Genomic DNA, 13,570 nt, shown 5'->3' on the forward strand with positions numbered 1-13,570 from the left:
CCTAATACATTAAGAAACTGATTGCAGATAAAATCTCACCCTCAGAGATGTTCCAATAAGCTTCTTTCACAGACTGGACTCCTTCCTAGTCTGGGCCCAATCCTTTCCCCTGGTACAGTTCTTGTTAGCTCCAGCTCAGGTGGTAACTAGGGGATTTCTCATGACTGCAACCTCTTTTATTCTGTTCCACTTATATAGCTTTGGCACAAGGCGGGAATCTTTTGTCTCTCTGGGTTCCCACCCCTCCTTCTAAATAGAAAAGCACCAGGTTTAAGATGGATTCCAGTACCAGGTGACAGGGTCACATGTCCTGTGAGACCCCAAGCCTTCATTCTTCTTGGCCTGACTCACAGGAAGCCTTGCAAGTAAACAGAGACATTTACAACCAATTGTCCTAGTTAATGGGAGCCATCAAGATTCCAAACCACCATTAATAGCCCACACTTTGCATAATTACAATAGGACCTCAGAGTTATATTTCATATTTCTAGTTTCAGATACGAGAATGATACATTTATACAAATAGGATGACCACACTTGATAGATTATAAGCTTTGTAATGATACCTTACAAGAGACCTTTTGCATAAAGCATATTCCAGTTACATTATATTTACACTTATAAACATATTTCCATAAACATATGGAGTGCAACGTCACAGTCACCCCCTGTGGAGCCAGGAGGTAATGAAAGCAGATTCCTGGTCTGTTTCTGGGGTAGCACAACAATGCACTGCCCCGTACATCTGTACTGAGCCCTTTCTGCTGTGGAAAATATGTTTCCTCATTAAGTAGTGTTTTAAGATAACATTTTTAAAAAACAGTCAAATACCTGGACTTTAGTTTTGAAGTTTTGCTCCATATTCAGCTGTTTTTTTTAGTTAGTGTGGATTGTGCTGCAGGTTTCCCAGCTAATGTACGATTTTTGTAACATGGGTCTTGAGTTAATCACAAATAACTTTGCTAAGGTGGAATTAGGGTTGCAGCTGCACAACAGTGCCTTCCATTCCCTGTACTCTTCCAGAACATGGAGCTTCAAAACCTCAGGCTTAAACGTTGGGAAAGCAGGAGATTCTTAGTTAAGGTTTCCCCACAGAAAGCAAAGAAGAAAGTAGGTGTTACAAGAAACAAAAACCAGGGGCAACTCTCCACACATCTCCTGCGCTTCCCTGCTCTGTTCCATCTCTACCCAAATACACATATCCTTGAACTCTACACCTGAATCTCCCCCCACTACATCAACCTCTATCCCCATGAACACCTCCTCCAACCCCCCATCTCTCTTTCTCTCACATCCTCCAAACCCCGTCTGTCTCTCTCTCTCACACACACACCCCCACTCACCCCTCTTCCCTCCCACACTTCTCTAACCTCTCCCTACACATACATACGTTCACTTAGTCATTCCAGTTCTTTGAATGATTAACAGTAGCTTTTCCATGTTTCACAGCTGTGGAGTGAGTTGAAAATTAAAAGCAGACTTCAGTCTCTTGTGGAATATGGTGCAGGGCCTCGATGTGGCAATATATTGGGTGTAGAACATCTCTTAATAATTTGAGTAGCAATTTCTTGATCCATAAGAACAGTGTTTGACAAAATTCCTACAAGGTAAGCCCACTACCATCTAGAAGGGCTGAATACCCGCATCTTACATGGAAGCCAACAGAAATGGGAATTAAGGACGCTCGGTACCTTGCAGTATCAGGCCCTATGTTTCAGAATGATTCTAGCTCTCGTATATGCTTTCCCAGATGTGGGCTGGCAAATTATCCTGTTTTTCTTGAAGCAGTTGGCAAGGTCAGCATTTCTAGCTATCTCAGCTAATGAATAGTTGATGACTGGGAAGTTCTTTGCCGTGTGCACATTATGTATAGTCACCTGCATAAAGGGGCTCACATAAATGCTCCATTTACCTTTCTGGAGGTTTTTAGTCTGGAGGTTGTAGTTAAAGAGCCTACCAGATGTTTAAAATGTAATAAAATTTCTGACATCACATCACTGGTGGTTTCATTGCTGCAAAGATGAATCCAAAGAGACAAGATGCCAAAAATCCTTTCTTGTCTCCATCTGATATTGTAAATGGATATGACAGAATACCATCCACAGAGATACTCTCAGCATAGTGAAAGGCACACATGGGAGGAAGTAAGATTCATGGGGCATCTAGACTAGAGCCTTGTTTGCAGAAGAAAATAGCACCATTTCCACAATTGATTTGCTGGAAGAATAGCCATGGAGATACTAGTGACCAGCAGCAGTTCAGCTAGCCAGAGGTAATGCCTGTTCTGAGCAGGGATTAGCTCCAGTTGGCTAAACTGATGCTGGCCACAGTTTGTCCTTGTCTGCTTTACAGCTAACTCCTGGCCAGCACCAGTTCAGCTAAATCAATTGCTGAAACAGTGCTATTTTCTAATGGAGACAAGGCCCTAAAGCAGTGGTCCCCAAACTTTTCAGGGTTGCGATCCCCCTTACCCTTGTCTCCTCATTCTGGAGGAGAGGCGAGGCCATGGCTCCCGGGGTGGGTGGGTGGGAATGCGGACAGTGGTAAGGGGCCTCAGGTGGGGCCTCAGGTGGGGGTGGTTCTGCTGAGAACAGAGCTGCGGCCAGGGGTGAGGCTGGGGGCGAGCCTGGGGGCAAAGCTGGAACCGGGCTGCAGTGGGGGCCGGGAGCCACACCGAGGCTGGGGGGAGAGCCAGAGCAGAGCTGGGGGTGGGGCTGGGTGGCACCCCCTCCCCACCCCGCATGAGGGCTGGCCTTAGCCTGCCACGTCCCCCAGAATGTTCCTCCACACCCCCTTAGGGAGGTGTGCCCCACAGTTTGGGGATCTCTACCCTAAAGTCTTTCTGCTGGACCTCTCTCTAGCCATCCATTTCACACATCATGGGTTCTTTAAGGCATAGTTCACCCTGGGGTGAGTAGCCACACAGGTCCAAATTTCTCAAAGGTGCTCAGCACCTACCATTAGGGACAAATGTTCTGAGGAGCTCAGCATGTTGGTGCTGAGCTCTTTTGAAATTCTGGCCATAAATGTCACAAAGGGACCTGCTGAGTGCTGAGCACTCTTAAAAATCTCACCCGTATGGGAACTGAGCTCTTGAAAATGTGGCCCCACAATGAATGAGAATTAATATATCTGTCCACTGTAATGTTCATGTTTTTAATAAAAACACAGTTTGAGGGAAGAGGGAAGTAGCAGTATCATATATATGCAACTTTAATCTCAAACAATCCCAATGCTTTTTACCAATTGATATATACACCATATGCAGGAATTAGTTAATCCAGCTCTGAAATACAGACCCTCTGTGGTGAAAAAGTGTCCTGGGGGTCCTGGGGTAGGGAAAGGTAGGCAAAATTAGACAAATCTAGATTAGGTCTGACCAGAGTTAATATTTGTGTGATGTACTTCATTTATATCCATTCTTATTTTTATACTTGTCTTGTTGCTTACGTTACCTGGCATAATATTAGTCTATATATATTGTCTTCTTTACTGTGTATTGGTTTATGATATCAGTGCATTAAGTTCTATTGCTTAGTCCTCTTACTTTAAATATTCCTTATTTTATTTATATAATTATGCCAACATAGTATTTTGTTAAAGTTTTTGAAAAATTGGTTACACTTTAGAATACGACTGCAGTTATATAGTAGTTGTACTACAGTTAAAGTGTTACCCAATAGTTAATTTTTATAGTTAATAGTTAATTAACTGGTTAGTTAATTTTCTGGTTTGTATTAGGTACATGTATCAAAAATATATATTCAGAAAAGTTAGTGTAATATAGTAAGTTTGAAATTAAATGGGTGACAAGTAATTTGCTCGTGTCATTAACCTTCCAGTTATATGAATTAGTAGTAATCCCAAGTATCATAAAGGTCAACCACATTGTTATTACATTTTAATTAGTCTCTCTATTAAGTGTAACCAAAAAAGGTAAGTTTAAAAAAAGGAGCGAAAACACGTTCCAGGTCATTATCCACTATGTCATTCTGAGAAGGAGAATGCTCTTGCTAAAAAATTATGGTAACTACCACAGTGTATGGGGGAGGAGAAAATTAAAATGATAACTTTACATTGTGATAGGCAGGGGAAGCAAATTTAGTATCAGACTTTGTATTAAGGGCTTAGGACTGAAATAATTAACATCCCACTATTACTAACCAGAGGTTACATATTTCTGGAAATACAGATGTAATGTTCAAAACTTCTGAGCTATTTAAATGCCTAATTATATCTGAAACTATTATAGCCTCATGTTGATATGCAGGAATTTAATTCTGGGTTATGAAAATTGATCCCCATATATCAAGATGAGAAGATACACTCATGTGTTATTTTTCTTTAGCATTTGATAAATATTTGATTAGCCCATCATTGTATAGGCACAGAGTCTGCTCCTCTTGCACTGAGCAGCAACTTTACATCAGAGTCCAGGGCTGCCCAGATGGGGGGGCAAGTGGGGCAATTTGCGGGTCCCAGGCCCCCGGAGCTTCTTCCACTCTGGGTCTTCAGCGGTGGGGGGTCCTTCCGCCGAACCCCCACCGCCGAATTACCGCCGAAGTGGGACCCACCGCCGAAGTGCCGAGTCTTTGGCGGTAATTCGGTGGCAGGGGGCCCCCGCCGCAGGTCTTCGGGGCACTTCGGTGGCGGGTCCCGGAGCGGAAGGACCCCCTGCCACCGAATTACTGCCAAAGCGGGGGGGCCCCCCGCCGCCAAAGACCCCAGGCCCCCTGAATCCTCTGGGCGGCCCTGTCAGAGTCCTACAGATATCAATGGAACTACTCACTGTAAAGACAGAAGAAGCTAGTCCATATGATGTAGCAGACAAATCAGTGGGGTACAGATGCTGCCTGTTAACCTCATGGTCATAGGACTCTATTTTAGTAAAGCTAAATAAAATTAATAAATGTCTGTTCTAAGCAATACTTTAGTTTCCATCTTTCTGTTATGTGGTTATTCCATAATTGAACACTAGGGAAGAAAAGTTTAGAAAATGTTAATAAACATCATACCAATTTTACTTCTTGTGTTTTGTCTTTTGTTGACTTTTTTATTCTTTGTTTTATCTGCCTTCTCTCAGTCACTGAATGGCTTTGCCTTGGTGGTGAGTTCAGATGGAATGATATTTTATGCATCATCAACTATTGTGGACTATCTAGGCTTTCATCAGGTAAATACATATTAAAAGTATTTAGAATGCTTAATATTGTACAATTTGTAATGGCTTCCTTGCTGTCATTTCTTTTGATATGCTCTCTAAAATCATGTACAGTACACTGTTTTGACATGTGCCTTTACAGTTGACTAGATATAAAGTATACATGGAATAAAGGTATATTTATGAATCGGTTCCAGGATATTGTACTGTAATTTTCCTATTTTTATTTTTTTATTTTTTTTAGAATTCAGGTGAATGTGTATTCTATGTAACATCCCAGGAGACATTTTGAGCTATTCTGTTATTGTGAATCATTGGTAAACAAAGACATGAACTGTTACAAATATAGAATATATCCCTAATGCTCATCATTGTAATTTATCCCTTCAATTTAACATTCAGAACAAGCATTTTTGTAATAAATGCAAAAATTACCTTAATGCAACATTGATGGATATTTTGCACATGCACAAAAGTTAGGAAATTAAGAATTAAGGGTAAAAAGATCCTCACTACATTACTGCAGTTTAAAATAAAAAGTAAACATGTGAAACTCAGGAAATGCAAAAAAAATGTTCCTCAAGCAATCTTAGCTCTGACCCAATATCCCCACCAACCATCCACCTAATGGGGATATAGAGATAATGACAGCCCCTAGCCAATGAACTTACAGCCTAAACATTGTTTATTGTAATTATTTCAGACTGATGTAATGCACCAAAATATATACGATTACATTCATGTGGATGATCGCCAAGAATTCTGTAGACAACTGCACTGGGCCATGAATCCTCCACAATTAGTGTCTGGACAACAATTGCAGACAGAAACAGGTGGGTTTGTGTAATATTCATTAGAGATATAGGAATTGTCATAGTGAATCCAGATCAGCCGTCCATCTAGTCCAGCAACCTGACTCTGATAGTGACGTGTGCCATATTCCTCAAAGCAAGGTGCAGAAACCCTCAGAGTGGACAATTATAACATGATGAGCCCATGGGGGATGTTTCTTCCTAACTCTTGACAGTTAGAAAATGGTTTATGCCTTGAAGCTATAGAGCTTCTCATCATCCATATGAACAGTTAATCCTACAAAGCTCTTGTCTTTAAATAACATATCAATATTTCTCTCAGTCACAAAAATACAGTATGCAGAAGGTTTCTGAACGCTGTTACTACAGCAGTATCACTTTGTGCTGTCATCCCATTTGCTTTCTTACACAAAGCTACGTGGATAAAAGACCTCTAAAGAACGAGCAGGTGCTGCAGTCCATTTTCCTTAATTCGATACTGTCCCAGCATGGTGTTAGAGCACCCTCTGCTGTTTAGAGGTGCTCTCTATCAGATGAGGCATAAAACAGAAATCATGACTACTTCTAGTCATTAAAGTTCCCTTTCTCTAAGAATACAAGAGGGATGTGAACCCGAGCAACTGAGCCATGATCCTTCTCTGGTGACTACATTCTGCCACTTTAAATTCCCCCTGCACTTTTATCTAGATAAATTATTATTCATTCCTATGCAAAATTTCTGTGTAGTGTTGTTGTGCAGTTTAGGGCTGCTGAATAATTACCACATTTCACATCACAGGTGTCTGCATTGTAGAGGTAAAGTGATCCGCCAGCATAGTCTAAACATGAGTTTAAGGTTAAACACTACATTGTGGGATTCTTTGGAATAAAAGTATCCATTGCTACTACTGTTAATAATTTGCACTTCTACAGTATTAAGTCGTTTATTAAAAGATTTTAAAGGACTTTATAAATGGGCAGCCCTGGGAGGTAGGTAAGTATTTTTATTCCCATTTTGTACATGGACAAACTAAGGTATATAGAGGTTGTGACTTGTCTAAGGTAGTAATAGTGGTCATAATAATATTCCCAGTAAAACTTCAATATAGAGTTGAGGTTGAAACTTTATAGCCCTTTAAATACAACTTTTAACAATAACATTTGATTAATGAGAAATGCTAGAAAACAGAAAATGCTCAGTTTAGGTTTCAACTCTAGCCTTAGCTCAGACATGCCACACCTGCCCACCTTCCAGCTACAGACCAGAGAAACTTCTCAGCACGTGAACATGAAGTCTGCCAAGCTTTTTTATTTATTTTATTTGTTTGTCCAGCTAAAAAAGTAAGAACAGTTTTTGACAAGTGAAAAAATGATCTTTGTTCCCCAAGGCCTAAAACTTTCAGAGGAATTGAATACCCAGAACTCCAGTTTAAGTCAGTAGGAATGGTGAATGCTCATCTCCTTTGAAAAATCTGGTGCCTCAAATTGGGCACATAAAAATTGGAGGCACCCAAAACTAGTGATAATTTCTGAACATTTTGGCCCCACTTTCTCTGTTCTCCTTTCTAGACAACGTGGGTGATACAGTAACTACCTCACAGGGTTATTCACTGGAAATAACCCGTTTTCTCAAGTTCCTGGAGTCTGCCATAATTTGGGTAAAATGTATGAAGTCCTTCCGACCTTTCACAAACTTAAAGTACACCAGACCTATGGCAAAATGTGTATACATCACTGAAGGCTAATGGAGCATTAATAGGTTTTTCAGATGGACAAGAAGAAACTTGCAAGCAGCACCGTGAAGCAGGAGTCCATGGCTGGCTTTTAAACTCAGAGAATTTATGCAGGATTTGTAACTTCAAAAGCAGTCCCCATGAGGCTTATGGTTTCCACAGGAGCTCTTGCAGTCTTTGGAGAACTTTGTAAAATGTGGTCCTTTCTTTATAGAAGAAATTATACCTCTCAATGGAACAAAATGCACTAGGCATTTTACAAACTGTAAAAACAGTGTGCAGATATTAATTAAATTTGAACAACATTGTTTGGAAATTAGCAGTGATGAACACTTTGAAATTTTGTTCTAGATATGTACAGTAAAGAATTTCACTAAGTCTCAGAGTTCACACTTCTAGAGAAGTACTCGTGTTTCTTTTGAGAAATGCATACTGCAAAAACTATGCACTGGTGCCCATAACTAGTGCATGCTTTACGAAAGAACTCAGGAGGCACGAGCTGACCTTTGGGTGACTGGTGCCTGTTAGCAGTGCCAATTAGCATTTTCTCCTAATGGTCTTCCTTTTTTTGTCTCTTTTCTTTGAAAAGTCTAGCAAACCAAAAGGAAAAACCTCTTCTATGTTAATGTAAGATTAATTTTGCTGAATGAAAAATCACAAAAAGTCACAAAATATGAAAGTTTATGTCCCCCCAGGCAAATTAACTTAAGCTTATTGCACAGCTGTTGTTTTGTGATGTACTCCTAGCAGATATTAATATTCATGATTGAATATTCACTACAAAATATTCTTTTTAGCAATTTCTTTAACTATGTGTTCAAATATGTACACTGAATTTTCATTCTGAGTTCATATAATCTGACATGTTACCCACATTGTTTGTAGGAGAAGAATACATTCTCAGTAAGTTGTTTAAGGCACAAGAGTGTGACAGCATACCAACAGATTATTCTTCCTTTTTAACTCGTTGTTTCATCTGTCGAGTCCGCTGCCTGTTGGACAGTACTTCTGGTTTCCTTGTAAGTATAATTTTGTGAAACAAGCTGTGGCTGAGTAGCACAAATTTCAGTGACCTCTTAAAGATATTTGAACATGATTGTATGAATTGCATGCACTGATATGGAAATATAATTTTTGGATGGCTTCTATTTTTGACAGTTTTTTTAATTAGTTGAATGTTTTTACTTATGATTTTGCATCATTGGAACTGTCCCAAATGACGATCTTTATTAGTAAATGTACAGGTAGCACTGCTGTGGTTAAGGATCTATCAGTACTAATGTTACAACTCCTATTTTAGGACACTGTAAACACTCAGTTATAAAGTATGAAATTTTTGTCATTGTTCCAGTATGCAGATGACTAGAACTTTATATAAGAAAAGAACACAAGTAAGTATTGGGCATCCTTGAGATACTTGATCTGTAATTCTTTAGGAAATCCATAGTATATTTCCATACATACTACTACTTGAATATTTTTCTATATTTATATTCAGTTTAAAAGTCCTGACCTCACATGTCTTCTCTTCCTCCATCCCACAAACATAAACAACATGACCAATGTCTCCACCTAGCAAAAATTAAAGAGGCAAAAAGTGACCATTCTGCTCAGTCTTTTTGTACACCAGCCTAGAAGCCTCCATTTTTCCCTTTCATCTCCCAAACAAAGGGGCAATTAAGATGAAAGATGAGGATTAAAATGATCAGCTAAGAAGAACTCTGTAGAGAAAAGGCTGTGGTCCAAGATTTCCCTGAGCACTGGGCTCAAAGTTTCAGGCAAGGTGGGCAGAATAACCCTGTTTGCAGCACCCCCTTCCCCCCTTGGTCTGAACCATAACAGGAAAATCCCTCCCAGGAAAGGCATCACAAAAATTGAAGGGATTTGTGGGTTCCACAGCAATTTCTCCTTCCCCTACAACAAACTCACCCTCACCAGAACCTTCATTTTCCTACCATTGACTGACACTTTTTCTGTCACTCGTCTATCAGTTTGTAAAGGGTGTCTGTGAAACTTCTCCTGCTCTCACCATTCCCTCCATTTACAGGCAAACACTCTCTTTCTCCTCTAAGTCTTCCTCCTGGGTTACAGCACCCCTCACACCAAATGATATTTTTTCATGGCAATCTGAATCTTCAGTTGTGTTCCCTAGTGTTGACTCACGAGATTCCTATCTGGTTTACTTGAAACAGGCCCTGCATTCTCGTCTCTGCTTTCTGTTCTACATCCTCAGAGCACGCTGTTCCCTCCAGATACTCCCTTCCTGACCCAGAAGGCTCTTCGCTCACCTTCTTCAGCTCCTCCCTTCATTCCACACACACTTGTATCTATTCTCTAAAGCAGGGCCGGCTTTAGCCAGTGCGGGGTCCGATTCGTGGACTCTCCGGGCGGCGCTTCGGATTTCCGCGCTCTGGCGGTGGTAGCGGGGCCGCGGGGTTGCGGGGCTCCAGCCGCAGAAGCGGGGCGCCGCACTTGCCACTCTCGGGCCGGGGGACCGGGGCCGGGGAGTTGCGGGGCTCCGGCCAAAGGAGCGGGGTCACGGGACTTGCCGCGCTGCAACCGGGGGAGCGGGACCGCGGGGTTGCGGGGCTCTGGCCGGGGGGAGCGGGATTGCGGGGCTCCAGCCGGGAGAGCGGGTCGCGGGGTTGCGGGGCTCCGGCAGGGGGAGTGGGGTGGGGTTGCGGGGCTCCGGCAGGGGGAGTAGGGCCAAAAGGCAAAAGCTGACATTAACATTGTTTCAGTCTGTGTGTTACTTGACATTGTGTATTCATGGTCACCACAGAAGGGAAGGGCTCTGCATAGATGGAAATTTGCCTGGGCATCAGTAGAAAAAGTTACGTAAAATTTGCTTTAAAAATTAAACCTGGCGCTTTGTCATCTTGTGTCATCATTTTTATTTCTTAGCTTTCAGCTATTTAAGTGAACTCTAAAACTTTCATACTGACTGTTTACTATCTGACATTGTATCTCTCTAATCTCCTTCATAACCATCATTGACTTTTTTCCATTTTAATACTATCCCATAGTATCAGAGACAGTGAGAAAAGTAGCAAATAAAGGTACATGTCTATCTTTCTATCTCTATAGAGAATGATACATATACATGCATCTGTCTCACATAGAGAGATGTGATGTATTCCCCGCAGCCAGGGCCGGCTTTAGGCAGTGCGGGGCCCAATTCGAACAGTTTCGATGGGCCCCCGGCAGGGATGACCAAAAAAAAAAACATGTAAAAAAACATGTGGGGCTCGTACTCACTGGACAGTGCTCCGAGTCTTCAGCGGCACTTCGGCGACGGGTCCTTCACTCGCTCCAGGTCTTCAGCAACACTGAAGGACCCGCCGCTGAAGACCCAGAGCAAGCGAAGGACCCACCACCGAAGTGCCACTGAAGACCCAGAGCGCCGCCAGGTGAGTAAAAATTTAAAAAGCACCTCTAGCCAGGGAAGGGATTCTCACTGGGCCCAGGGCCCTCTTAGGCCCGATTCAGGGGAATTGGTGGAATAGGCCTAAAGCCGGCCCTGCTCTAAAGTTACCTATGGCTTTGCTTCTGGAGAGAAGGACTGCCAAACACAAGGGATTTCCCTGCTCAGGACACTGAACCAGAGCAGAGTTTGAGTCCCCATCTTATTATGAGACCTGTAATTCCCAGCACCTTCTCCCCAATAGGGAGCAAATGTTTGTTCTTAACCCGGTGGTGCTCAGTGCTAATGCACAAAAGTATGTTTTAACTCATTAGATAGACAGGCTCTTTGCTAATTATAAGGTGAATGTTTCCATATAACCTTCCCCACCAAATGCACCTTCCCTGTAGAAACCTCTTCTGTAGGTTCCTTACATAAGATAATCAGACACTCAGCTTTTTTAGGCAAGAGCAATGTGACTCCGTTTATCACAGTGCTTGACCCACGTGGTCTCTGATCTAGAATCAGCTGAGAAGAAGTGAATAAAGTCTAAGGGCCTGAGTGTTGACATTGAAGGAGAAGGAGAAGGAGACCTTCTCTCTTTATGCACTATCCTGGTGGCTTATGAAGTAAGCTCTAGGCTTCCTATGATGGGTTTAATCCTCCCTACTCCACGCTCTAAAAACTCAGCTCTAAAACACAATCGAGAATATACACAGTTGTGAGGACTGGTAGAGGTTTCATGATGTCATTTTAGGTTTATGTGTCTGTTGACAGAGGCATCATTTCATTTGTTGTAGACTAAACAAAGAACTTTGGCGGGGGTGGGACATTTCTTAAGTACATACACTTCTTTCCTGCTTCCTTGTAGAGTGTTGTGAGAGTTAACCCTTCAGAGCTCAATCAATTGCTAGTTCATTTAGCAGTAAGACATTACTTGGAAAATATCCCACCCTCTGACTCCTCCACCTCAACCAAGCTTCACAATCATCATCACTGTGTACCAGTATTAAATTGTTTCTTTAAAACTTATACTCTGTGTGTGTATAGATAGATAGATAGATAGATAGATAGATAGATAGATAGTCTTTTGTCTGGTGAAAAAAAATTTCCCTGGAACCTAACCCCCTCATTTACATTAATTCTTATGGTGAAATTGGATTTGCTTAACATTGTTTCGCTTAAAGTTGCATTTTTCAGGAACATAACTACAACGTTAAGTGAGGAGTTCCTGTATATGACCCAGTTAGCTACTTCTGGGTCCAGACATTACTCCTGTAGCTCTGGAAAACATTTGGCTGGAGTGCTTGTATTTTCCTCTGGGATCAGGCTGCTTGTAACAGCTGTTAGCTGTGAGCAACTTGGCAGGCTAAGCATTGCAAGGTTAGATTTGTCCTGTTGGCTGAGCTCTTACAGTCAGAAGATAAAAAGAGAGAGAGAGAGAAGTGGGAGAGGTGAGGGGGTGAAAATTGATGCACCAGGAAAGGGATAATACTAAGAAAGCTCAGGTTCCCATCTCAGGACTTTCTCATGCACCTTGGAGGCAATCATGTCATGTGCTCCCTCCTGGCTGTGTTGGTTGCACTGTCAAGCCATTAGCAGTAGTTGGCAGAGCAGTGAGGTGAATGCCTCCCTGAACCTTTGCGCTGCTCTGTGACCATGTCAGCTGAGGGAAAGGGGTGGAATTGCAGTATGTGCCAGTCTGGTGAAGAAGCCCTGAGATACAGTGGTCTGTCCCTCAAGACTCTTTCGTCTCAAGTCTCAGCAGCAGAGTTGATCTTCGCTTAGCACCCTGCTCTAAGACAGAACTGTGCAGAAGGAGCTAGTCCCAGACTGAAACTCCCAACCTCCCCCCATCGCTGACATCCGATTGTGGATACAGTGGAGGGTCAAGGTCTTCAGACAGGGACTGAAGGTTCCCTTCCTGCCCCATACAAAGTATCCTGACATTTTGAGCTTACTTCCCAGCTATGCCTTCCCTCCCATCTGCATCTCTGCACGGCTCCTCTGCATTTTGCCCCAGCCATGTACTTCCCAGAGAATACACACTGTCAAGGTTCCTCCCCTACTCCGAACTTTAGGGTACAGATGTGGGGACCTGCATGGACACTTCTAAGCTTAATTACTAGCTTAGATCTGGTAACACTGCCACCATCCAGAAATTTCTTTGTCTGGATCACTTTCTGTCCCCCCAAAACCTTCCCCTCCCTGGGCAGCCTTGAGAGGCTTTTTCACCAAGTTCCTGGTGAACACCGATCCAACCCCTTGGATCTTAACACAAGGAGAATTTAACCATCCCCCCTTCCTTCCCCCACCAATTCCTGGTGAGTCCAGATCCAATCCCCTTGGATCTTAACACAAGGAAAAAATCAATCAGGTTCTTAAAAAGAAAGCTTTTAATTAAAGAAATAAAGGTAAAAATTATCTCTGTAAAATCAGGATGGAAAATACTTTACAGGGTAATCAGATTCATATAGCCCAG

At 42.2% G+C, this 13,570-nt stretch overlaps 1 protein-coding gene across 1 annotated transcript in view; it reads left to right on the forward strand.

The window, feature by feature from the left end:
• The window catches only part of AHRR (aryl-hydrocarbon receptor repressor), a 138,441-nt gene that overhangs the window by 103,702 nt on the left and 21,169 nt on the right, over positions 1 to 13,570 (forward strand). The window contains exons 5-7 of the mRNA XM_039525484.1: positions 5,084 to 5,173; positions 5,865 to 5,994; positions 8,571 to 8,704. Coding sequence (XP_039381418.1) covers positions 5,084 to 5,173; positions 5,865 to 5,994; positions 8,571 to 8,704 — 354 coding nt within the window. The remainder of the gene's footprint in view (positions 1 to 5,083; positions 5,174 to 5,864; positions 5,995 to 8,570; positions 8,705 to 13,570) is intronic.

This window comes from Mauremys reevesii, linkage group 2, assembly GCF_016161935.1.
Source record: "Mauremys reevesii isolate NIE-2019 linkage group 2, ASM1616193v1, whole genome shotgun sequence".
Classification (NCBI taxonomy): domain Eukaryota; kingdom Metazoa; phylum Chordata; order Testudines; family Geoemydidae; genus Mauremys; species Mauremys reevesii.